This window comes from Haliotis rubra, unplaced genomic scaffold (genome assembly GCF_003918875.1).
Source record: "Haliotis rubra isolate DU_JTF1 unplaced genomic scaffold, ASM391887v1 Scf14, whole genome shotgun sequence".
Taxonomy (NCBI): domain Eukaryota; kingdom Metazoa; phylum Mollusca; class Gastropoda; order Lepetellida; family Haliotidae; genus Haliotis; species Haliotis rubra.
In genome coordinates, this window is record NW_025765336.1 from 1,661,029 (window position 1) to 1,679,253 (window position 18,225).

The 18,225-nt window shown below is 37.7% G+C and overlaps 2 protein-coding genes across 3 annotated transcripts in view; one reads left to right on the plus strand and one right to left on the minus strand.

Moving 5' to 3' along the window:
* The window catches only part of LOC124268704 (CD151 antigen-like), a 41,513-nt gene extending 40,808 nt beyond the window's left edge, over window positions 1-705 (minus strand). Inside the window, exon 1 of one of the 2 annotated variants that reach the window (XM_046703695.1) lies at window positions 647-705. The gene's annotated coding sequence lies outside the window, so the exon portion shown is untranslated. The remainder of the gene's footprint in view (window positions 1-646) is intronic. The other variant, XM_046703694.1, reaches the window with a different exon arrangement.
* LOC124268703 (protein arginine N-methyltransferase 1-B-like) lies at window positions 656-11,308 on the plus strand. The gene is made up of 10 exons (XM_046703693.1): window positions 656-810; window positions 2,461-2,580; window positions 3,299-3,454; window positions 4,785-4,848; window positions 5,628-5,776; window positions 6,393-6,480; window positions 7,326-7,441; window positions 7,983-8,133; window positions 8,676-8,800; window positions 9,913-11,308. Exons 1-10 carry the CDS (start codon window positions 790-792, stop codon window positions 9,994-9,996), a joined length of 1,074 nt encoding a protein of 357 aa, XP_046559649.1. The 5' UTR covers window positions 656-789; the 3' UTR covers window positions 9,997-11,308.
* Window positions 11,309-18,225: the final 6,917 nt, after the last annotated feature.

Consider the following 18,225-nt stretch of genomic DNA (forward strand, 5'->3'; position numbering starts at 1 on the left):
ATATCTCTTAAAACCACATTAACAAATACAAATATTTCCCAGTTGTCTACAAAATCATAATTTAAATTGTCCAATTTAAATTGTCCAGTAGTATCAAATTTCTAACATTGTGTCCTTAGGGGTTTTTTCACCAGGAAGACTACCAGTTTAACATTCCAAAATATGTTCATCAAACAAAAAAGCTCTGAAAAATGTAAATCAACGTTGTGATAGGTTGGTCATTTTATCCTAATCTAAACAGGCGTATTATTTTATAAAGACATATTGGGCACACTTTGGGTATATAGATTTATGTAAATCATATTTTATCATGATAATTATTTTGCATTGCGCAAAACCCAAATAAACGTTGATATCATATAATTTCGTTTTACATGCGGATGCCCAACTGCCGGCGTGACAGTCAACGAGTCAGGTTTCAAGTTCATTCATCTCGGTTCACAGCCCATACGGGCAAAGATGTCAAGTGAGCTGCATTTTGAGTTTAACAAGTGCATTAAATCAGCTGTCATTTTTCCTGACATATTATAGCAATACAAACAGAGTTGATGCAGACATTAGGTAATTGTCCGGATACACCAGTATCCGCCAACAGACCAAGTTGGCAAATTAAATGTGACGTAATTTACATCTGAAAACAACTTACTATTTGAGACAGCTGCTTGTTCGACGGTGAGCGACGGTGTAATAGGTAATGTGTGTCCCTCGTCATTGGTTGATGTGTAGGCAATAATTGATGACGTATTTCACAACCATGTGCGCGCAGTTCAGAATTTGAGAAAGACGAAAATGGCTGACGAACAAATGGAGGTAAGATTAAATTCCTGTTTTCTTGTTAAACTGTAGAAAACAACTATGATTTGGAGTTAGAGTAACACAGGAAATAACATTGTTAATGAACTGAGTTGATTATAAAGGATGATAGCGTCATTTTGAAAGAAGTTTCTTTATGATCAATAATGACATAGGAACTGCGTGCTGAACACGTGAATTCGGCTGGCAGCTTTTTAAATGCTGAGTTTTAGGGAATATTTAGTGTGTTGAGACAAAGTTTTATAACTGCTCATTGCAGCAAAGGCTTCAGGACTATTAAATCACCAAACGATACCAGTAACGTGATTTATCAACGGGAATGGCCAGAGACTTCATCAGGTGTAACTATTGACCATTTAACCAGCAAATCTGACATTGAAAGTTATATTTTGTACAAGATAGTGTGTTCAAACACGCGTGTGGCATTCATTATGTTAGATACTCATGGGTATGATGACCAATTGGAAAGTGTTAAACTATGACAAAAGTGAAAGAAATTACGACATTGCAATGTGTTCACCACAACACAAAGGGTTAACACATGGCGAAGCCCCTAATCCAGCATGGTGTTACACAGAGACTAGGACTATTAAAATTGGTAAGATTCTCAATCGTATTAAGAACTACGTATTAATGAAAGTTAAAATAACATTTTAAATATTTTTCATACCTTTTTTTCAAAATAACATGTATTTATGTACTGATAGTACCAGTAGTATGGTTCCTTGATAATCCTGATGGTTTCAAGTTTTGATTGTTTTACTTCAGGGAATTGAGAGGGTTGTTAAACTTAATTCAGAAAACCAAGGGTGCTGTGTGGTCAAGCCTTATTTATATGTGCTGTAATGTCATAACTTCTTGAAACTTAATCAGTGTTAATGTCCACAATTTTGATAATCAAGTAAACATGGTACAGGAAAATTGGATTATCTTTCAGCAAAAGCACATGCTGCTGTTATTTGTCTATACTAATGGACAGTAGTTGCATTCAGTATCCAAGAACTTTGTAGTGAGGTTGCATATACACTGGTCAAGACTGGTCTGTGCTGGCAGGATTTGAAATAAACGCAATGCAGCTATTCCGAGGCTATTGACAGTCAGGAAATGTGTTAGGTTTGTTGTGTATCCAAAGTAGATCCTGTTTGTAAAGAAGTAATAATTTTTAACCCAGACTGGCTATTGTATTTATGGGTTTGCATACCCAGTGCTTCATATTGCCAGAACTGTAAGATCATGATTGATTATGTATTCTACTATGAAAGAGTCTGGGTTTTTTTCCTTTCTTTTTGAATCATTCCTATGTTTTTGTAGATGTGACCTCAGATAGAATATCAGAGATAAGCCAATCTAGACTTGGCAAATCATTCTTAACTTGACTTGGATCCTGTAAGTTCTTGGAGACAAAGTAATATCTATGAACCTAGTGGTGACCCAAAGTTCACTGAAAACACAACCAATAAATGATTTCATATCCTTGCATTGATTACAGTACAGTGTTAAAATACCTCTGAACATATGAAATTAAAACTTGCGATAATTCCAGTTTTGAGCTTTAGAACCATCCTATTTTTCAAATTTGCCAGTCTGGAGTATTCAGTTTTGAATCCTGGAACAATATTTTGACTTTGAATGATGCTTGTGTTGCAGGCAACCCCCAGCAGTAGCAGTGGCACCACCAATGGCCCTGCAGGTCCGGTCCTACCCGCAGAGGACATGACATCCAAAGATTACTACTTCGACTCCTACGCACATTTCGGCATCCATGAGGTAAGAGAGCGGATGCTCATTCAAATGGAGTGTTGTCACAGGAACTTGCTGTTAACATGTCTTTGTGTATTATTTGGGGAGGGGGTTCTTTCTTATGATTTATCTTTATTGGGACCATGTAACAGTTGTGGCTGATTTTGGATGTTTGTTCTTGTGTGATATGAGAGTGTGATGAACGCTTGGTTTGGGTTTGTTTTGTTTTTGGTTTTTCAGGTGGGGGTTACAGTTTTTATGTTTGTCATATGTCAGTCTGATGAGGAACACTTTTTTTCTTACATCTGTTGTATGTAGGAATTATTATCACAGTTTGACTTGTTAATAGAATCGCAATTTGATCTTGAATTGACGTCCAGGAGCCCATGCTCATCATAAGAGGTGACTTACTGAATCTGAGGATCAGCCATTGTGACTTAGACTCCTTTAGAGCTGTGGATAGATGCTTACAATATTGATGATTGTCTGGCAATCACACAAATATTTTCAGGCCCCCATCCTGTGGCTGCAATATTGCAAAGCGTGGCTAAAACCATCCAATGAAAGAATATAATTTCTTTTCTCAAAACCTTAGACACTTGCTAAAAATTTGTTGTGGTTACTTCAGTTAATCTTCAATATATCTTGAACACTGTACAAAAGTATAACCTATCTATATAAAGGCAGTGCTTTTAAAAAATAAAATATTTTAGACAAATGATGTAAACATACTTTCGCATTGCAGGAAATGTTGAAAGATGAAGTACGAACCCTGACGTACAGAAACTCCATGTATTACAACAAGCACCTGTTCAAGGGGAAGACAGTCTTGGATGTTGGATGTGGAACAGGGATCCTCTGTATGTTCGCAGCCAAGGCTGGGGCTGCCAAGGTCATCGGTGTAAGTGGTCACTGTTGCATTATAGGAACTTTGAATACAGTTCCAGCTCTATGGATAGCAAACGTTGAAAATAAGTTCTACTGTGCATGCTGCTTTCTGTAATAAACCAAACCGATGAATATTGTAAGGAATATTTGATAAAATTGTGTGCTCATTGTTCACAACTAAGTACACCCCATCCAGTGATAAATCTACAATTTTTAGTGAGTCCTGGGACTCGCTCAGTTGAAAAGTAATGAGTCCTTTTGAAATTATTGTGAGTCCCTCAAACTTTACATACATACATACTAACATTTGTATAGGGCCGATGTCCAGCTCAGAAAGAAAAATATCAGCTTGTAAAACATTATTGCTACGACATATCATACCCCATTTGAAAGGTCAAATTCTAGCTACCTGTTTATAAATATGAAATTTATCTTTTATCATATTATTCAAATAATGCAACTACAACTTAAATAAGTTAATTTAAATGAAAATGCAAGCTTACACAATTATAATGTCCGGATAAACCACAAAGGAAGCCAAAAATGCGGCAATTTTTTCCCATTTGTAACATGTCATAATATCCCCTTACCTTTTTCTTTCTTTTTTTTTCATTTTTATGTAATCGGAAAATTATTATAAAAAGATTTCTCAAATAATATGTATGGTCATCTATTTCCCGTTATCAGTGCCTTTCCGCTCGGTAACGTGATACAACAGTGGAAAATACCTCCGTTTTCGAAGCTTCGTATGAATAACATATGATAAGCCGAGATGTCTCTTGAATTACACTACACGATCGCTCAATTTAGATAGAAATAGTAAGTTATCATGTATGTTTGACAACTTTTATGACTAATATGAGTACTGTTGTTGATTTTATTCTTCAGTTTATTCAATTTAATTATTTCCACGAAACATTGTTACTTTGCTGTTTGACAACTTTGATATGGACCCGCTGCCGAAGCATCTGTCCGAGAAAGCATGTATGATCAGTGAATATGTATGCATCCACAGGATGCACATGTAAAATATTTGTGCGTCCTTTCAAATTTTCATGCGTATATTACGCAGGATGCACAGGTAGATTTATCCCTGCCCATCCCAACCCACCACCCCCAAAATGAATTTGAAATTGTTTGTTCGGTATATAACATGCATTTGACTTGTTCCTGGTTTTGAAGACCTGTCTTCTCTTGTACTCTCAATCGGAGCCATGCTGCATTCTGATTTTTTGTTGTGTTGGAATATTTTTTTTACTATCGGGTTATGTCATGTTCATTCTTTTGCTCACTCATGAAGGGCACATATGAGTACCAGTAACCATGGAATTTGTTTTTTCCAGATCGAGTGCTCAAACATCATTGAGTATGCGGAGAAAATAGTGAAAGCCAACCACCTTGATAATGGTATGTGCATTGTTCCATTGTTTGTGGAGGGAGTTAGTTGGTTGGTTGTTTCACGCCGCACTCAGCAATGTTCCAGCTATATGGCAGCGGTCTGTTAATAATCGTGTCTGGACCAGACAATCCAATGATCAACAGCATGAGCATTGATCTACGCTATTAGGACACGATGACAAGTCAGCGAGCCTGACCACCTGATCCTGTTAATCGCCTTTTACAACAAGCATTGGTTACTGAAGACCAATTCTAACCCAAATCTTCATGGTCTTGTGGAGGGAGACTGGTGACCTATACTACTAGGTCTTTGTTAAAATTCCATCCATGAGATTTGAGGTGAGGTGAAATTGGGTTTAACGTAGTACTTGAGAATATTTCGCTCATATGACGACGTGCATGCTGTGTATGTGTATGTGCGACTGCTTGTACTAGCCCAGACTGAAGCTGGTTTTATAGTGCTAGCCCACTGAGATACCATGCCGCTGTGAAGCATGAATACCCCACTCAGACACATTATACTGACTCTGAGCCGACCAGTCCTTGTTGTACCCATTAATGCCGAGCGCCAGGCAGGGACCAACAAGTACCATATTTTAACGTCTTTTGGTATGACGCGGTCGGGGATTGAACCCGCGACCTTCCACTCTCCGGGAGGACGCTCTAACCACTACACCACGGAGGCGGTCCGATGAGATTTGAATTCCCTGGATGGTGCTTGTGAAATAGATTGAAAATCAGTACCTCGGTGATTAAGCTGTCATCTAATGTGTCTGTGTCCATTTCAGTTATCTCTCTTGTACGAGGCAAGGTCGAGGAAGTAGTGCTGCCCGATGGAGTAGAGAAGGTGGACATCATCATCAGTGAATGGATGGGCTACTGCCTGTTCTACGAGTCAATGCTCAAGACTGTAATCTTCGCCAGAGACAAGTGGCTGGTAGGTGACATGGACATTATAGGTTAATGTTAATTTGTCAGTACCAAATTGATCGTTTTCATGTAGACTGTGAGGAGGGGCGAAAGTTTGAAATTAATACAGGACTATTACAGTACAAATACATATGATATTTAGATTTTACTAAGTTTGAGCATTTAGTACACCAGACTAGTTGAAATTGTGGATAAGAATGATTGTCTTTTTTAATAGGTAATTGTATTATTTTTTTTCCATTCTTGCCATTTTGAGAATATCCCACAGGATTACAAATGTTATCTGCAACAAATGAATGTATTTTTCACTTCTGAGCTTTAACTAAACATCACATGATTTAAAGTGTAATTCTGAGTTGCAGATAGGTTGCTTTCAATGTGTTGGGGTTTTTGTGTGTGTGAGAAATGTAGAGACATGGGTTTTGAATACGTTTTAGTTGTCTTAGGGCAACATGTATAAGTTGGGGTCAGTAATGCTTTCTGGTACAAAAGATTTCATTGTTCATCCTTGAAACGTTGCATATGTGATTAGATCTCAGGGCTTTCAAAGAGACCAAATCTATTTATTTCCAAATGAAGGAATGATACTGTTCTTGTTTCTTTATATTTATGTATGTTTCCAGGCACCAGGAGGTTTGATCTTCCCTGACAGAGCAACCCTGTACATTACAGGAATCGAAGACCGTCAGTACAAGGATGAGAAGATTAACTGTGAGTTAGGCCTGGTCCCCAGTTTGAGGGGTTGTTCCCGGAGGGAGTGGGGTTTTTTGTTCCTGGTGTGAGGGGAGCTGTTCCTAGAGAGACGGGGGTTGCTAGAGGGAGTTGGTTGTTCCTAGAGGGAGGGGCTTGTTCCTGGGGGGAAGAGCTTGTGCCTGGTGCTATGAGACCTGTCTAAACTGTTACATCAGGTCCTTAGGTCAGACAACACACATCATTTTATACATTTGAACAGATTTCATATGTATACACAATCTGTGATTGGAGTCCCTCGTCCAAAGCATCCAGTAAATTGTCTTCCGTTTAGAACAGTCTTGATAGTAGTCATACTGTGACATTATACACATGGCATCATATCTCAATTGTGTGGATCGATGCTCATCATGTCAACCACTGGATTGTCCAGACTTGGATTATTTTCAGAGCACCATCTGTTGGCTGGAATATTGTTGATTGCAGTGTTGATTCAGCAAACTTTCCAGTGTTAAACAACAAAAACCTCAACAATACACATGTCCTACAGATCCAACTTTGTTGTGGTCCCGGGCGGTGGGGTAGCCTAGTGGTTAAAGTGTTGGCTCTTCACGGCGAACACCTGGGTTCGATTCCCCACATGGGCACAATGTGTGAAGCCCATTACTGGTGTCCCCTGCCGTGATATTGCTGGAATATTGCTAAAAGCGGCATAAAACTAAACTCAGTCAGTCAGTCGTTGTGGTCCCAATGTTTTCCTTGTTGTATTGTATTGTACCAGGGTTGTATTGTTCAAGGGTTTTATTATTGTATTGTTTTAAGGTTGTATTGTACCAGGGTTGTATTGTTGTATTGTATTGTTCCAGGGTGGGACAATGTCTATGGATTTGACATGAGTGTCATCCGAAGTGTAGCAATCTCCGAACCCCTTGTGGACGTGGTTGATCCCAAACAAGTTGTCTCAAATTCTTGTCTTATAAAGGTAAGCAATACAGTGTCACTTTTTGTCTGCAGAACCTCTAAAACTCCATCTCTTGGATTACATAAAAGTTCCATATTGAAGTTATTTCAACTTTAAGAGAATTAGAATTAGTTAAAACAAATATTTACTTGCTGCCATGACAGCTGTAGCATTCAAATCTGAAGCGAAAAACTTTTGACTATGGCTGGAGAGTGACGCTCTGTGTTGGCACATTTCAGTTGATTTAGGCCAGAAATCTGACCGAATGTTTCTTTTTTATCATATGGGTAAGCACTGCATTTTCCTGTAGAGTTACTGCCCTTAGTTGTGCTGCATCAGTATGATGTATCTAATTATTGCTTTGTCTGGACTCGATTATTCACAGGTCACCGTCATTTAGTTGGAATATACTTGAGTGCAGAATGAAACAACATGCAAACAAAATCTTGCTCTTTCAGAGAGCTGATGCTTGGATTTCCATGTTTTGAAGGTTAAAAATCCCTTGCCTCCAAGAAATGTGACAATTAAACGTTGATTCATTCTGATGTTTTGGTGATTTCAGGAAGTTGATATCTACACAGTAACAGAGGATGACATGACCTTCACCTCACCGTTCCACTTGCAATGTCGGCGTAATGACTACTGTCACGCATTAGTCACATTCTTCAACATGGAGTTCACAAAATGCCACAAGCGAACAGGTTTCTCCACAGGTGAGTTCAGTATATGAGGAATCCTGTTTCACATTGCTGTGGTGACCATGACATGTATTGTTGATAAATTAAAACAGCATGAAAAAGATGTGGCCAAGATTGGGTTTTGTTGTGTAAGTTATGAATTCTTTTGCAAAAGATGTGAGAGTTCCATGCTTGCCTCAATTAAGTTAGGTATTACTACGTTGACATACAGTATTTAGTCTTGTCAGGTTGTCTGCAGCTGCAGAAACTTATGAAAAGTAACAGCTTGATCTGATGGGGTCTTTGCTCTTGTTAAAAATCTTACGATTAGATACAAAACACTGCACCCAGCCTGGCTAAATACTGAATAAGGGAGACGTGATGCCTATTTAAGTAGTACTCCGCTAATATCATGGCGGGGTACCCCAGAAATGGACTTAACATAACCACATGGCCACCCCAATGCTGTAACCACATGACCACCCCGCTGCCATCTACCCCACAACATACGACATCCATTGGCCCAAGAGTGGTAAGCTAGTGTTCTGTGTTGTTTGAACGGTGTTGTCCTGTTGCAGCACCTGAGGCGCCATACACCCACTGGAAGCAGACAGTGTTCTACCTGGGAGAGAACGACCTGACCATAAAGAAGGGGGAGGAGATCTATGGAACGTTTTCCATGACACCTAACAAAAGCAACAATGTGAGTAGCAAGGATTCTGTGTTAGAACTGGTCCCTAGCAACGTCATTCTCTTCCCACAGAGGCTACTTGTCATATCTTCCTACGAACCTCTGTTCTAATACAGCCCTTTCATGGTGCGAGTGTTCAGGATTCGTTATTGGTTGCAATCAGATTTAGTTCTGCGTTCAGCGATGTTGTTTCAAAAGTGATCATTCGCAAGGCCTCGATAATTTCTGTATGCTTCGGGAAAACTAGAACCTCTTCCCCTGCGCGATGCGCAAACGTTTCTTGTACTCAAGTCATGTAATGGCGGATCAATGGCATCTCCATCGCCCTCGTTGACAACGGACAAGCTAGCCATTAAATGTCTTGTGTGTCACATCAACACAATTCCCTGCTGATGAGGGACATTTGTGGCCCCACATTTGTTTGTATTAGTAAAGCTGGATCTAAGTCGTCGTAACACGTGTTCTGATTGGATAAAAAGAAGGGAGATAATTCGTGTTGTGACTTTTTGCCGCTAGGGGATTTTATGAGAACCGGGAAGTATGGCCGTATTAGAACAGAGGTTCGTAGGAAGATATGACAAGTAACCTCTGTGGGAAGAGAATGTAGCAACGTATGCTTGAGAGGATTGTTAGTCCCAAGCAACGATGCTTGAGATTGTGTGTTAGAATGGTCCCAAGCAACATATGCTTGATAGGATTGTGTGTTAGAACTGGTCCCAAGCAACGTATGCTTGAGAGGATTCTGGCTTAGAACCTCCCCTTGCTTATCTTAAGAGGCAACCAAGTGGATAACTTGTGCTGGTTGGGTGTTTACTTTCCTAGTAGCATAAATCCATGAACATCCAGGTTACCAGAGTAGGTCTTCACCAACAAATGCTTGTCCTAAGAGGCGACTAACAGGATAGGATGGCTAGGTTTGCTGACTTGTTCGACACATGTTGTCATATATCAAATGCATACATCGATGCTCATAATATTGATCATTGGATTGTCTGGTCGAGACTCAAATATTTACAGAAAATCTGTCACAGATCTGGTATATTGCTGAGAGCTGTGTTAAACAGTGAACAAATCAAATGTAGTCATTCATGCTCACCTGACAATTTCTTTTGTTTTTGTTTCAGAGAGATCTTGATTTTGTAGTTGATGTGGACTTCAAGGGTGAGCTGTCTGAGATGTCTGACACATTAAAATACAAGATGCGCTAGGTGTTTTTAAGTATATGAACTGGTTTAGAAGCTGCTGATGCTGCCTTGGAGGAGAGGGAGGGGCAATGAAATTGGAACTCCATCATGATGTTAGAGACTCCGTTATCGATGTGCTCTTGCTGCTGTGGTGTGAATAACGATTGACGTTGCGCCAAAAGTAAAACCAGTGAGATTTTCTCCCAATACCGGAGCACTACATCAAGTTAAGCATTGCGTTGCTCGACGGATCTGTCATGTCATGAAGCGTGACTTAACAGCTATAACTGTTAAATTTGATTTTTGTGTAGGGATTACATTGAAATGTTTGTGAATGTATTTTGGTGGAATTTGTTTTTCAAATCATGCTTCAGACAAAACTGAAAAAAATATGGGAATTGACATGGTGTCCCATCTTCTGACATAATCAAACACGCTTGCTTCATTCCTGTACATTTGGGAGAATTCAATTTGTTTTTCATATCAGTACATTCTGGGAATCGAGGGAAGCTGCTTTCCGTGACAACAGAAGTAGCCACTATTTTTAACAGATAGTTTTAATGTAAATGAAGAAAGAGTGTCTGCATAAAAACAGGTTTTCTTGTTAGCATTAAGAAACAAAAAAATATCAATTTGCATTTATGTATGTTTAGTATTTTAAGCCTTTACATGTCGCCATCATCTCATTTGATGCTCATTGTCAACACTGTTGCCAAGGTAACGAACTGGGGGAGTGTATAGATGTTCGAAGCATATTTTCAGATAACATTCTGTGCTGTTATGGAGGTTACAAAATGAATTTAACATGTGTCTTTCAGATTCAGATGATTATAGACTAGACATACCATCTCAAAGAATGTTAATTTGACTATATTGCTTTGACACAGCCCCTCTTGTTACTTGGCAACAGTATTAAGCGCATGTCATAACTTTCATGATTTCAAAAATATTTATCACTGTAGGCAAACAATAAACAGTGTCACTTGTTATGCTTGGTAGAATGTCCTATTTGAATTTGTTTTACTAAATCTGGATCTATTGAACTGATTGGCTGTTGGTATAGTGACTCTCTGGCAGTTGCACAGTCCTAGAATACATGTACAATGCGTGTAAAAGTTGGAGCCACAATTAACAGGAGTCCAGGCCATCAGGCCAAAAACTGTTGCTGTGGCTCCTGAAATACAGCACTGGAAGTGACAGTATTGTTATGTAGAACTGAAAGGACAACATTTTGGTGATTGAAAATCATCTTGGAGATCGTTTTTGTAAATGGCTGTGCTAGATCTGTTTCAACATTTCACATAAAGTCACCAGTAAACAACCAAAGAAACTCGCACACTGTGTCGTGTTATCTCTTTCACAGAAGTATCCTGGGTTCAGTTCTTATTCCGCCCTGACTCTGGTTCCAGGTGTCTTCGTTTAAGGCTGCACTCTGAAATGTTACATATATCTGGCGAAGGTCTAAATAAGTTGATCAGACAATCCAGTGACTGACATCATCAGCATCGATCTTCGCAATTGGGATACAATGACCTCTGTCGGCCAAGTCTTCAGCACCATACCCATACTGAAGATGTTTTGACCTGCATCACTTTGGACCTTCCTCTTATTTCTTGCAGATACCCTATCTCTACTCCATCATTTACAAAATATAACTCCACTTCTTGGCCCTTTAAATTTCTGTTTTGGGAAGGTCATATGCCCCTGTCTTGAATGTGGACCAGTTTGAGTCCCCTACAGTGAACCTGTTTCTTTTGAAATGTAGATAAATGTGAAGGTCATTGTTGTGATTCCACTTTCCTTGAGGTTCCACTACACTAAATCAGTATCACATGCTCCCTGCGCCAGAGCCGTATGTAATGTAAACAAGTGAAGAGAGACTGAGACATGTGACAGCTGTGATTGGATGAAATAGTGTAAGATGTTTGTTTTTTAAAAGTACATCCAACCAGTAATAAAACTGACCACAGTTTTAAGTATTTAGTGCTGTCATATTTATCACCATCACTTATGCTTATTGTGTGTACAGATATTTTCCAGTAGGTGACATTTGGTGCGGAACTGGGGTTGATGTGTTCCGCTTCTAGTGCTCGCAAAACGAGCCGGACAAGTTGGCCTGATATTTGTTTTATGGTAGTTTAAAGGCCAGAGTGTACCCATGTGTACATGGAATTGCTGTTGATAGCCTGGATATTGTTTTGAAAAATATAAGGTTACTATAGAAGTCTATGGGAAAACATTTGGTGGTGTGTAACCTTGATCATGGAACAAGCTTCAGACCAGTTGTTAGAGTTATCTCCCTTCAGCGTGACACGGTCGGTTGTTGCTCAGTTTGTTAGGTCTTTGATTTTGATGCCGCTCTTGGCAATATTTCAGCAATATAACGGCAGGTGACACCAGAAATGGGCTTAAGACATTGTACCCATGTGGGGAATCGAACCCCGCTTTAACCACTAGGTTACGCCACCGCCACGTAAGTCACTAAGACCTGCTGTGGGGTAGGCTGGTGGTTAAAGCATATATGGAGAATACTAAACGATGTCCCCTGTAATACCATATTTATGAAACGAGTGAATGGTTTAATATCTAACTCGCTTTTGAACCGCCTACGTGGTGTAGTGGTTAGATTGTCCGCCCGGAGAGTGGAAGGTCGCGGGTTCGATCCCCGACCGCGTCATACCAAAAGACGTTAAAATATGGTACTTGTTGGTCCCTGCCTGGCGCTCGGCATTAATGGGTACAAGGACTGGTCAGCTCGGAGTCAGTATAATGTGTCTGAGTGGGGTATTCATGCTTCACTGCGGCATGGTATCTCAGTGAGCTAGCACTATAAAACCAGCTTAAGTCTGGGCTAGTACAAGCAGCCGCACATACACATACACACGCTGGCACGTCGTCATATGAGCGAAATATTCTCAAGCACGACGTTAACAATGTAACTCAGATCACTTGGAGAAAATGTGTTGTGGATACGGACGCTATATTTTCGTTATTTTATATTCTGGTGAACCTCACTATTCCAATTCAAAGTTCCCCAATGAGAACGGATGCGCTTTGGTAGTTTCACAATTTATAAGAAAAGATGACAACGTATTACATTTGAAAGCACGTAATAGCGATTTGAATGGCCTATCCGATATATAAGTTAGTTCTTAGATTCCCATATTCTCCTGTTTGTGTAGATGTAATTTGACTAATTTTGCATCGTTATTACCAGAGTACTAGCCATATCTTCAAATGTAACGAAATTGCTGAAAATAATACAACATTTTACTTGACGTCATCGCTTGTTTTATGCATTTTGCGACGTCGGAAAACGACGACATTGGTATGCTGATTAGTATATATCTCACTTAATTTCCATTAATTGTATAAAAGGTCTAGACTTCTATGTCAGAATTTTACACTCTTTAGACAAAACATAAAATGACTGATTTTTCCATTTAAATAGTGTCCTGAATATATCAACAATTAGACAGTTTGACAGCGTATCTTATTGTGACCAACACGCGCACCTGTTTGGCATCAATTTAACGTAAATAAAAATAATATTTCACAACACCCGAACATTTTGTTTGGGATAAAATTTTGTTTGTTTATGATTATGAAGCTATTTCTCTTCATACGTATGCAATGACAGATGCATAAAGATAGCTTTTGATATATGGAACTATATATTAGAATATGGATATAAGATTTGTCCGAATTAACACATGAGATGGTATATATATTTTTCAACAATTTTCCTATGAGTAGTTAGAGTTTGATATCCTGTCATCACAATATTATTTAATCGAATATGAATTGAATATATTATCGAAAACAATGATAGAGAATCATAAAACGTTGCCAACAAACGCGCACCTTGCCGATCTATATGCATCATTCTTTTGTCTATAAAACGACACAAAATTATGCAATGAGCAAGAACAATTCCTTTAAATATGTGTGCATGTACATTTCATACCATATATAAATAATTGTCATTAATATTATCAGTTTTGCGTATAAGGTTGAATCATATCACCGTTCATTAACCTGTTCATATGAAATTGCAATATTAGTCCAAATAAATTGAATATTGTACATCATAGGAACTAAAGTAATTGCAGTTATGGCTACGTTTGATCTTCTAACACTTGTGTAAAGGTTTAAAATATGGTGTATTGCAATAAATATGTCACTTTCTTATGTAAATATGATTCAAACAATCAAAACTTTCAAAGAATAAAACACCGTAAACCCTATATGCATGTATGATATGATATTGAACAAGGCTAAATGTAGATACTGAAGTCAGTTTCATGAAAAAGTATCCGAACTATGCGCAAAATATACATCATAATACTGACAGTGTAATCGGAAGGATATGACGATTGTGTTTACTCTTGTTCAACCGACCTTCACCTCAAAGAAATTGCCTAATATGTACAACAATGTTGACGTATGACATCACTACCGCTGACCGATTTCTTACAAAATGGCGGCTTTGCTGACAAAGGGTACACAGGATTTTGCGAGGACCTTTCCACTGATTCAGGGATCGTTTGTACATAAATATGAGATGTAAGTAATCAGAATGATTCTGACTATCTGTGTATTGTTATATGTTTTATCTTTTCACTATACGTAAGAAAAGGACAGAAATGCAGATAATTACCGTTGTCGTTCTGCGTGATTTGGCGTCAGTCATGGCGTCACGCTGCACGGAAACTTTGACAATTTCTTATGAATTATCAAATCATTGCATTGTATCTATTTATAATTTCCTATTTCTTGCTACGATACTCTTTCCATGTATATTCTAAAGGTATTGAGCCAATCGCAAGCAATGAATAGACGGATGAATGTTGAAAAATTTCAGAAAATGCTACGCAGTGTAAAATCGGAATTTGTCTTTGTTTACATTTCACACAAACGCAGTCTTTCCACATAGAAATAACCGTGTGTTGTCGCTGTGCCGAGTTTATTTGAGCGAGACGTTATGAAAACTGCATACATTCGTCTAAAATGTACGTCAAACAGCATCGGCGTTACTCACAATGTTCAAAATCCACACTGTAAAAGTTCATTCATTTCCCGTTATGTCTATGTAAATATTTTATGGCATGGATTCATTATGCGTAAGAAATAGCTCGTAAAAATGTAGAATATGTATTTTTTACAGAATTTCCACGGCAGCCATTTTTTGTGCATTGCGCATCGGGTCATTCGGGCGTCTCGTTAGATTGTAAATTTGCAGTAATAAACAAAACGAAAACATGTTATGGAAGCTCGTTTGATTCACAATTACCATGTTGAAAATGAAATATGTAGCGGAAATAAAGCCAGCGAAATCGTCGATTACAAATTCGTTGAAGTTTGTATGACGCCATTTGGCCCGTAAATTGGTTACACTGCAACGTTTTCCCATGGATGTCTTGTCGGAAAACGCTTATAAATGGAAAAACTGTTCGTGATATATGAATGAAATCTTATACCTGAAATCTGCAGTTAATTGCCTTCGTTATCATATAAAATTTGACGTAAAACATAATCTGAAAGATCAGTATTGACGTTTTTCATGAAGAGGGAAACGAATCAACAACTCAGAATCTAAACTGAACACACTGCTGGATTTTTTTTCGGTGCAGTAAATCTATATTCTTAGCGGCCATTATTCACTTGAATGTTTAAAAAGGGTATTTCATCAAATGTTGAAACAATCATGCCCCCATGAATAGTTTTTCTTTTACTTCTTTGGCACCCACAAGCATTTATTACGGTCCCTGTCAAGTCGTTGCTCAAAACACTCCTACCGTGCGATGGCGGACACGTCGACGAAATTTGCATACAGACGAATGAAAGAGTTAGTCTCGTATCTACATGATTAGTGAAAGACGTGTTTATATTTTCATTTTCATTTAAAACCATTATGGTAAACACAAGTAGAAATGTCACAACAAATAGAAAATTACTTGAAGCAGAAATACTCAGAAAGAGCTATTGTCTTGTCGACAGCTTTGCATATTTAAAAATGTCGCCGACAATGTTCAGCGGTGTGTCGGAATTCGGATTTACTTTATTTGGTCCTGTAGTGTTTTATTCAGTTCGACAGCAACCGAGAAGGTAAGTGCCAGAACCTTATGTCGTAATCGTGGGGTAAATGTGAGGGATTTGGCTGGGTAATGCATGGAATCTGCCATACTGTGGTACTTTGTACACGATAAACGCAGTGACCTCAACGTTCTAGACGTTATGCTTAGGTTAGGTTTCCAGTTTTCAATTCCCGTCACTTTGTGTTGCTATCATGCAGTAAGAAAGGCATACATCGCAATGTTATTGTATTACCTGATATGTGTGCAGTCAATTTGATTTAATTGTGAGTTGGTATTTCGTGAATGTTGAAAATTTGGTCGAAATGAAGATCTGAGTCTGAACCGTGTGAAACATTTTGTTGATATATTTCTTTCAATCCATGGTCGTGTTGTGACCTGTTTATGTCCATCGTACACTTAGTTGACATGGTGACATCATTTCAGCGGGCAATATCAAATTAAATTATTGTTTAACTATGCATACGTGTTAATGTTTAAATGATTTGATAGGAATTACACGAAAGTTTACGCGCCTGAAAAAACGGGCGTGAAAATAGTTCGCCGCGAATTAGATGTCTTCTCTTAGGTCCGCGCCTGCTCGTGACATTTACCGCACAAATTGATTTGGGTTACGTTATTTCAGTTTCAAAAGTGACATTTAGATAGGTTATGATAAAACTGATGAAAACCAATAACTATTACTGAGTATTTGTTTTTAAAAAAAATCACAAATTCGAATGCGTATATCAGTGAGTAAAGATTTATACAAAATTTCACCTTTATTAATCCCACAACAAGCCATGTGTATTAGTAGTTATGTATTATGGAAATAGTTATAAGGCAATAAAAAACATTTCAGTCATAACAAGAAATTGGTATCAAAGGTTACAAGTGCTCATATCTTAGACACTCCATGAAAGAAGACTAAAATTCTGTGAAATTATTTTAAGAAATTGTATTAATCCACTATATATAAATAAACCTGTCATCACCTATATTAATACAAAATAAAGGTAATACAGTACTTTCATTTACACTTGTTAATAGTTATTGTATATTGAAACGTCACAATCTCCTTCCAAGCATCCAGTGAATGTTTCAACATTAGTGTCAGTTAAATCAGGTTATGGTTTTGTTATGATTATCTGTGACCACCTTAACTGTATTTATTCCTATTCCTGTATATAAATTGTTATATTCTTGTGCACTTTTGAACCATAATACAAACATGAATAATCAGATAAATTGGAATATATTGTTATCATTGACTTCTTTTACTTCATATGAGTATATGTTTCAAACATGAAATGTAATTAGGGTAGTTATATTACTTGTTAAATTACAGATAAAAACATTTCATTACTGAACAAGGAATTAGTAATTGAGGGTGTTCCAGACTCCTGGTTTTTGAGTAATTTGAAACTTTGCATGAGGTTGTTATTCAAATGTGTAAGTAAAAAAATTGTGTGTAAAGTACAATTTTCAAAGTATATTTTAAAAAATAAAATATAAGTTACATGTATTGTCACAAAGTATCCATTACAATAAGTATTTTCCAATAATAGAAATAGACGACCATACATATTATTTGAGAAATATCTTTATAATAGTTTTCCGATTGAGTAAACATGAAAAATAGAAAAGAAAAACGTAAGGGGATAATTATGACATGTTACAAATGGAAAAAATCGCTGCATTGTTTGCTCCCTTCGAGATTTATCTGGACAATATAAATGTGTAAGCTTGCATTTTCATTAAATATGAACTTATTTACGTTGTAGTTGTGTTATTTGAATAATATGATCATATCCATCTGTCATGACTGAATTAAACTATGCCAAAACATATTGTGTGTTTGTTTGTTATGATACCACACCTCTGCCAATACTGCTTGACTAAGTCAAATTAATTATTTGGTTTATAAAAGATTGAAATTTGAGGACTACCAAAATTGTGTGAGGACTAGTAGTTTGGTGAGAGTCACTAGTCCTCATGGCTAGTAGACTTTTCAAAGAGATTTCTAACCCTGCTCATTCTATCCCGGACCTTCAGGGGTTAAAAGTATGTTTTAGTAACAGTTGAGATTGGCATGTGTTTTCTGGTTCATTCAAAAGTAAAGTTCTCACAACTTGTAACTTTAGTTCTAATCAGATGTATAAGACAATGAAAAGAAATC

Coding starts and splice junctions, on each gene's coding strand:
- LOC124268703 (XM_046703693.1), top strand. CDS start 790: ATGGCTGACGAACAAATGGAG. Junction 7,442..7,982: donor CAAATTCTTGTCTTATAAAG/GTAAGCAATACA, acceptor TGGTGATTTCAG/GAAGTTGATATCTACACAGT. Junction 8,134..8,675: donor GCGAACAGGTTTCTCCACAG/GTGAGTTCAGTA, acceptor GTCCTGTTGCAG/CACCTGAGGCGCCATACACC.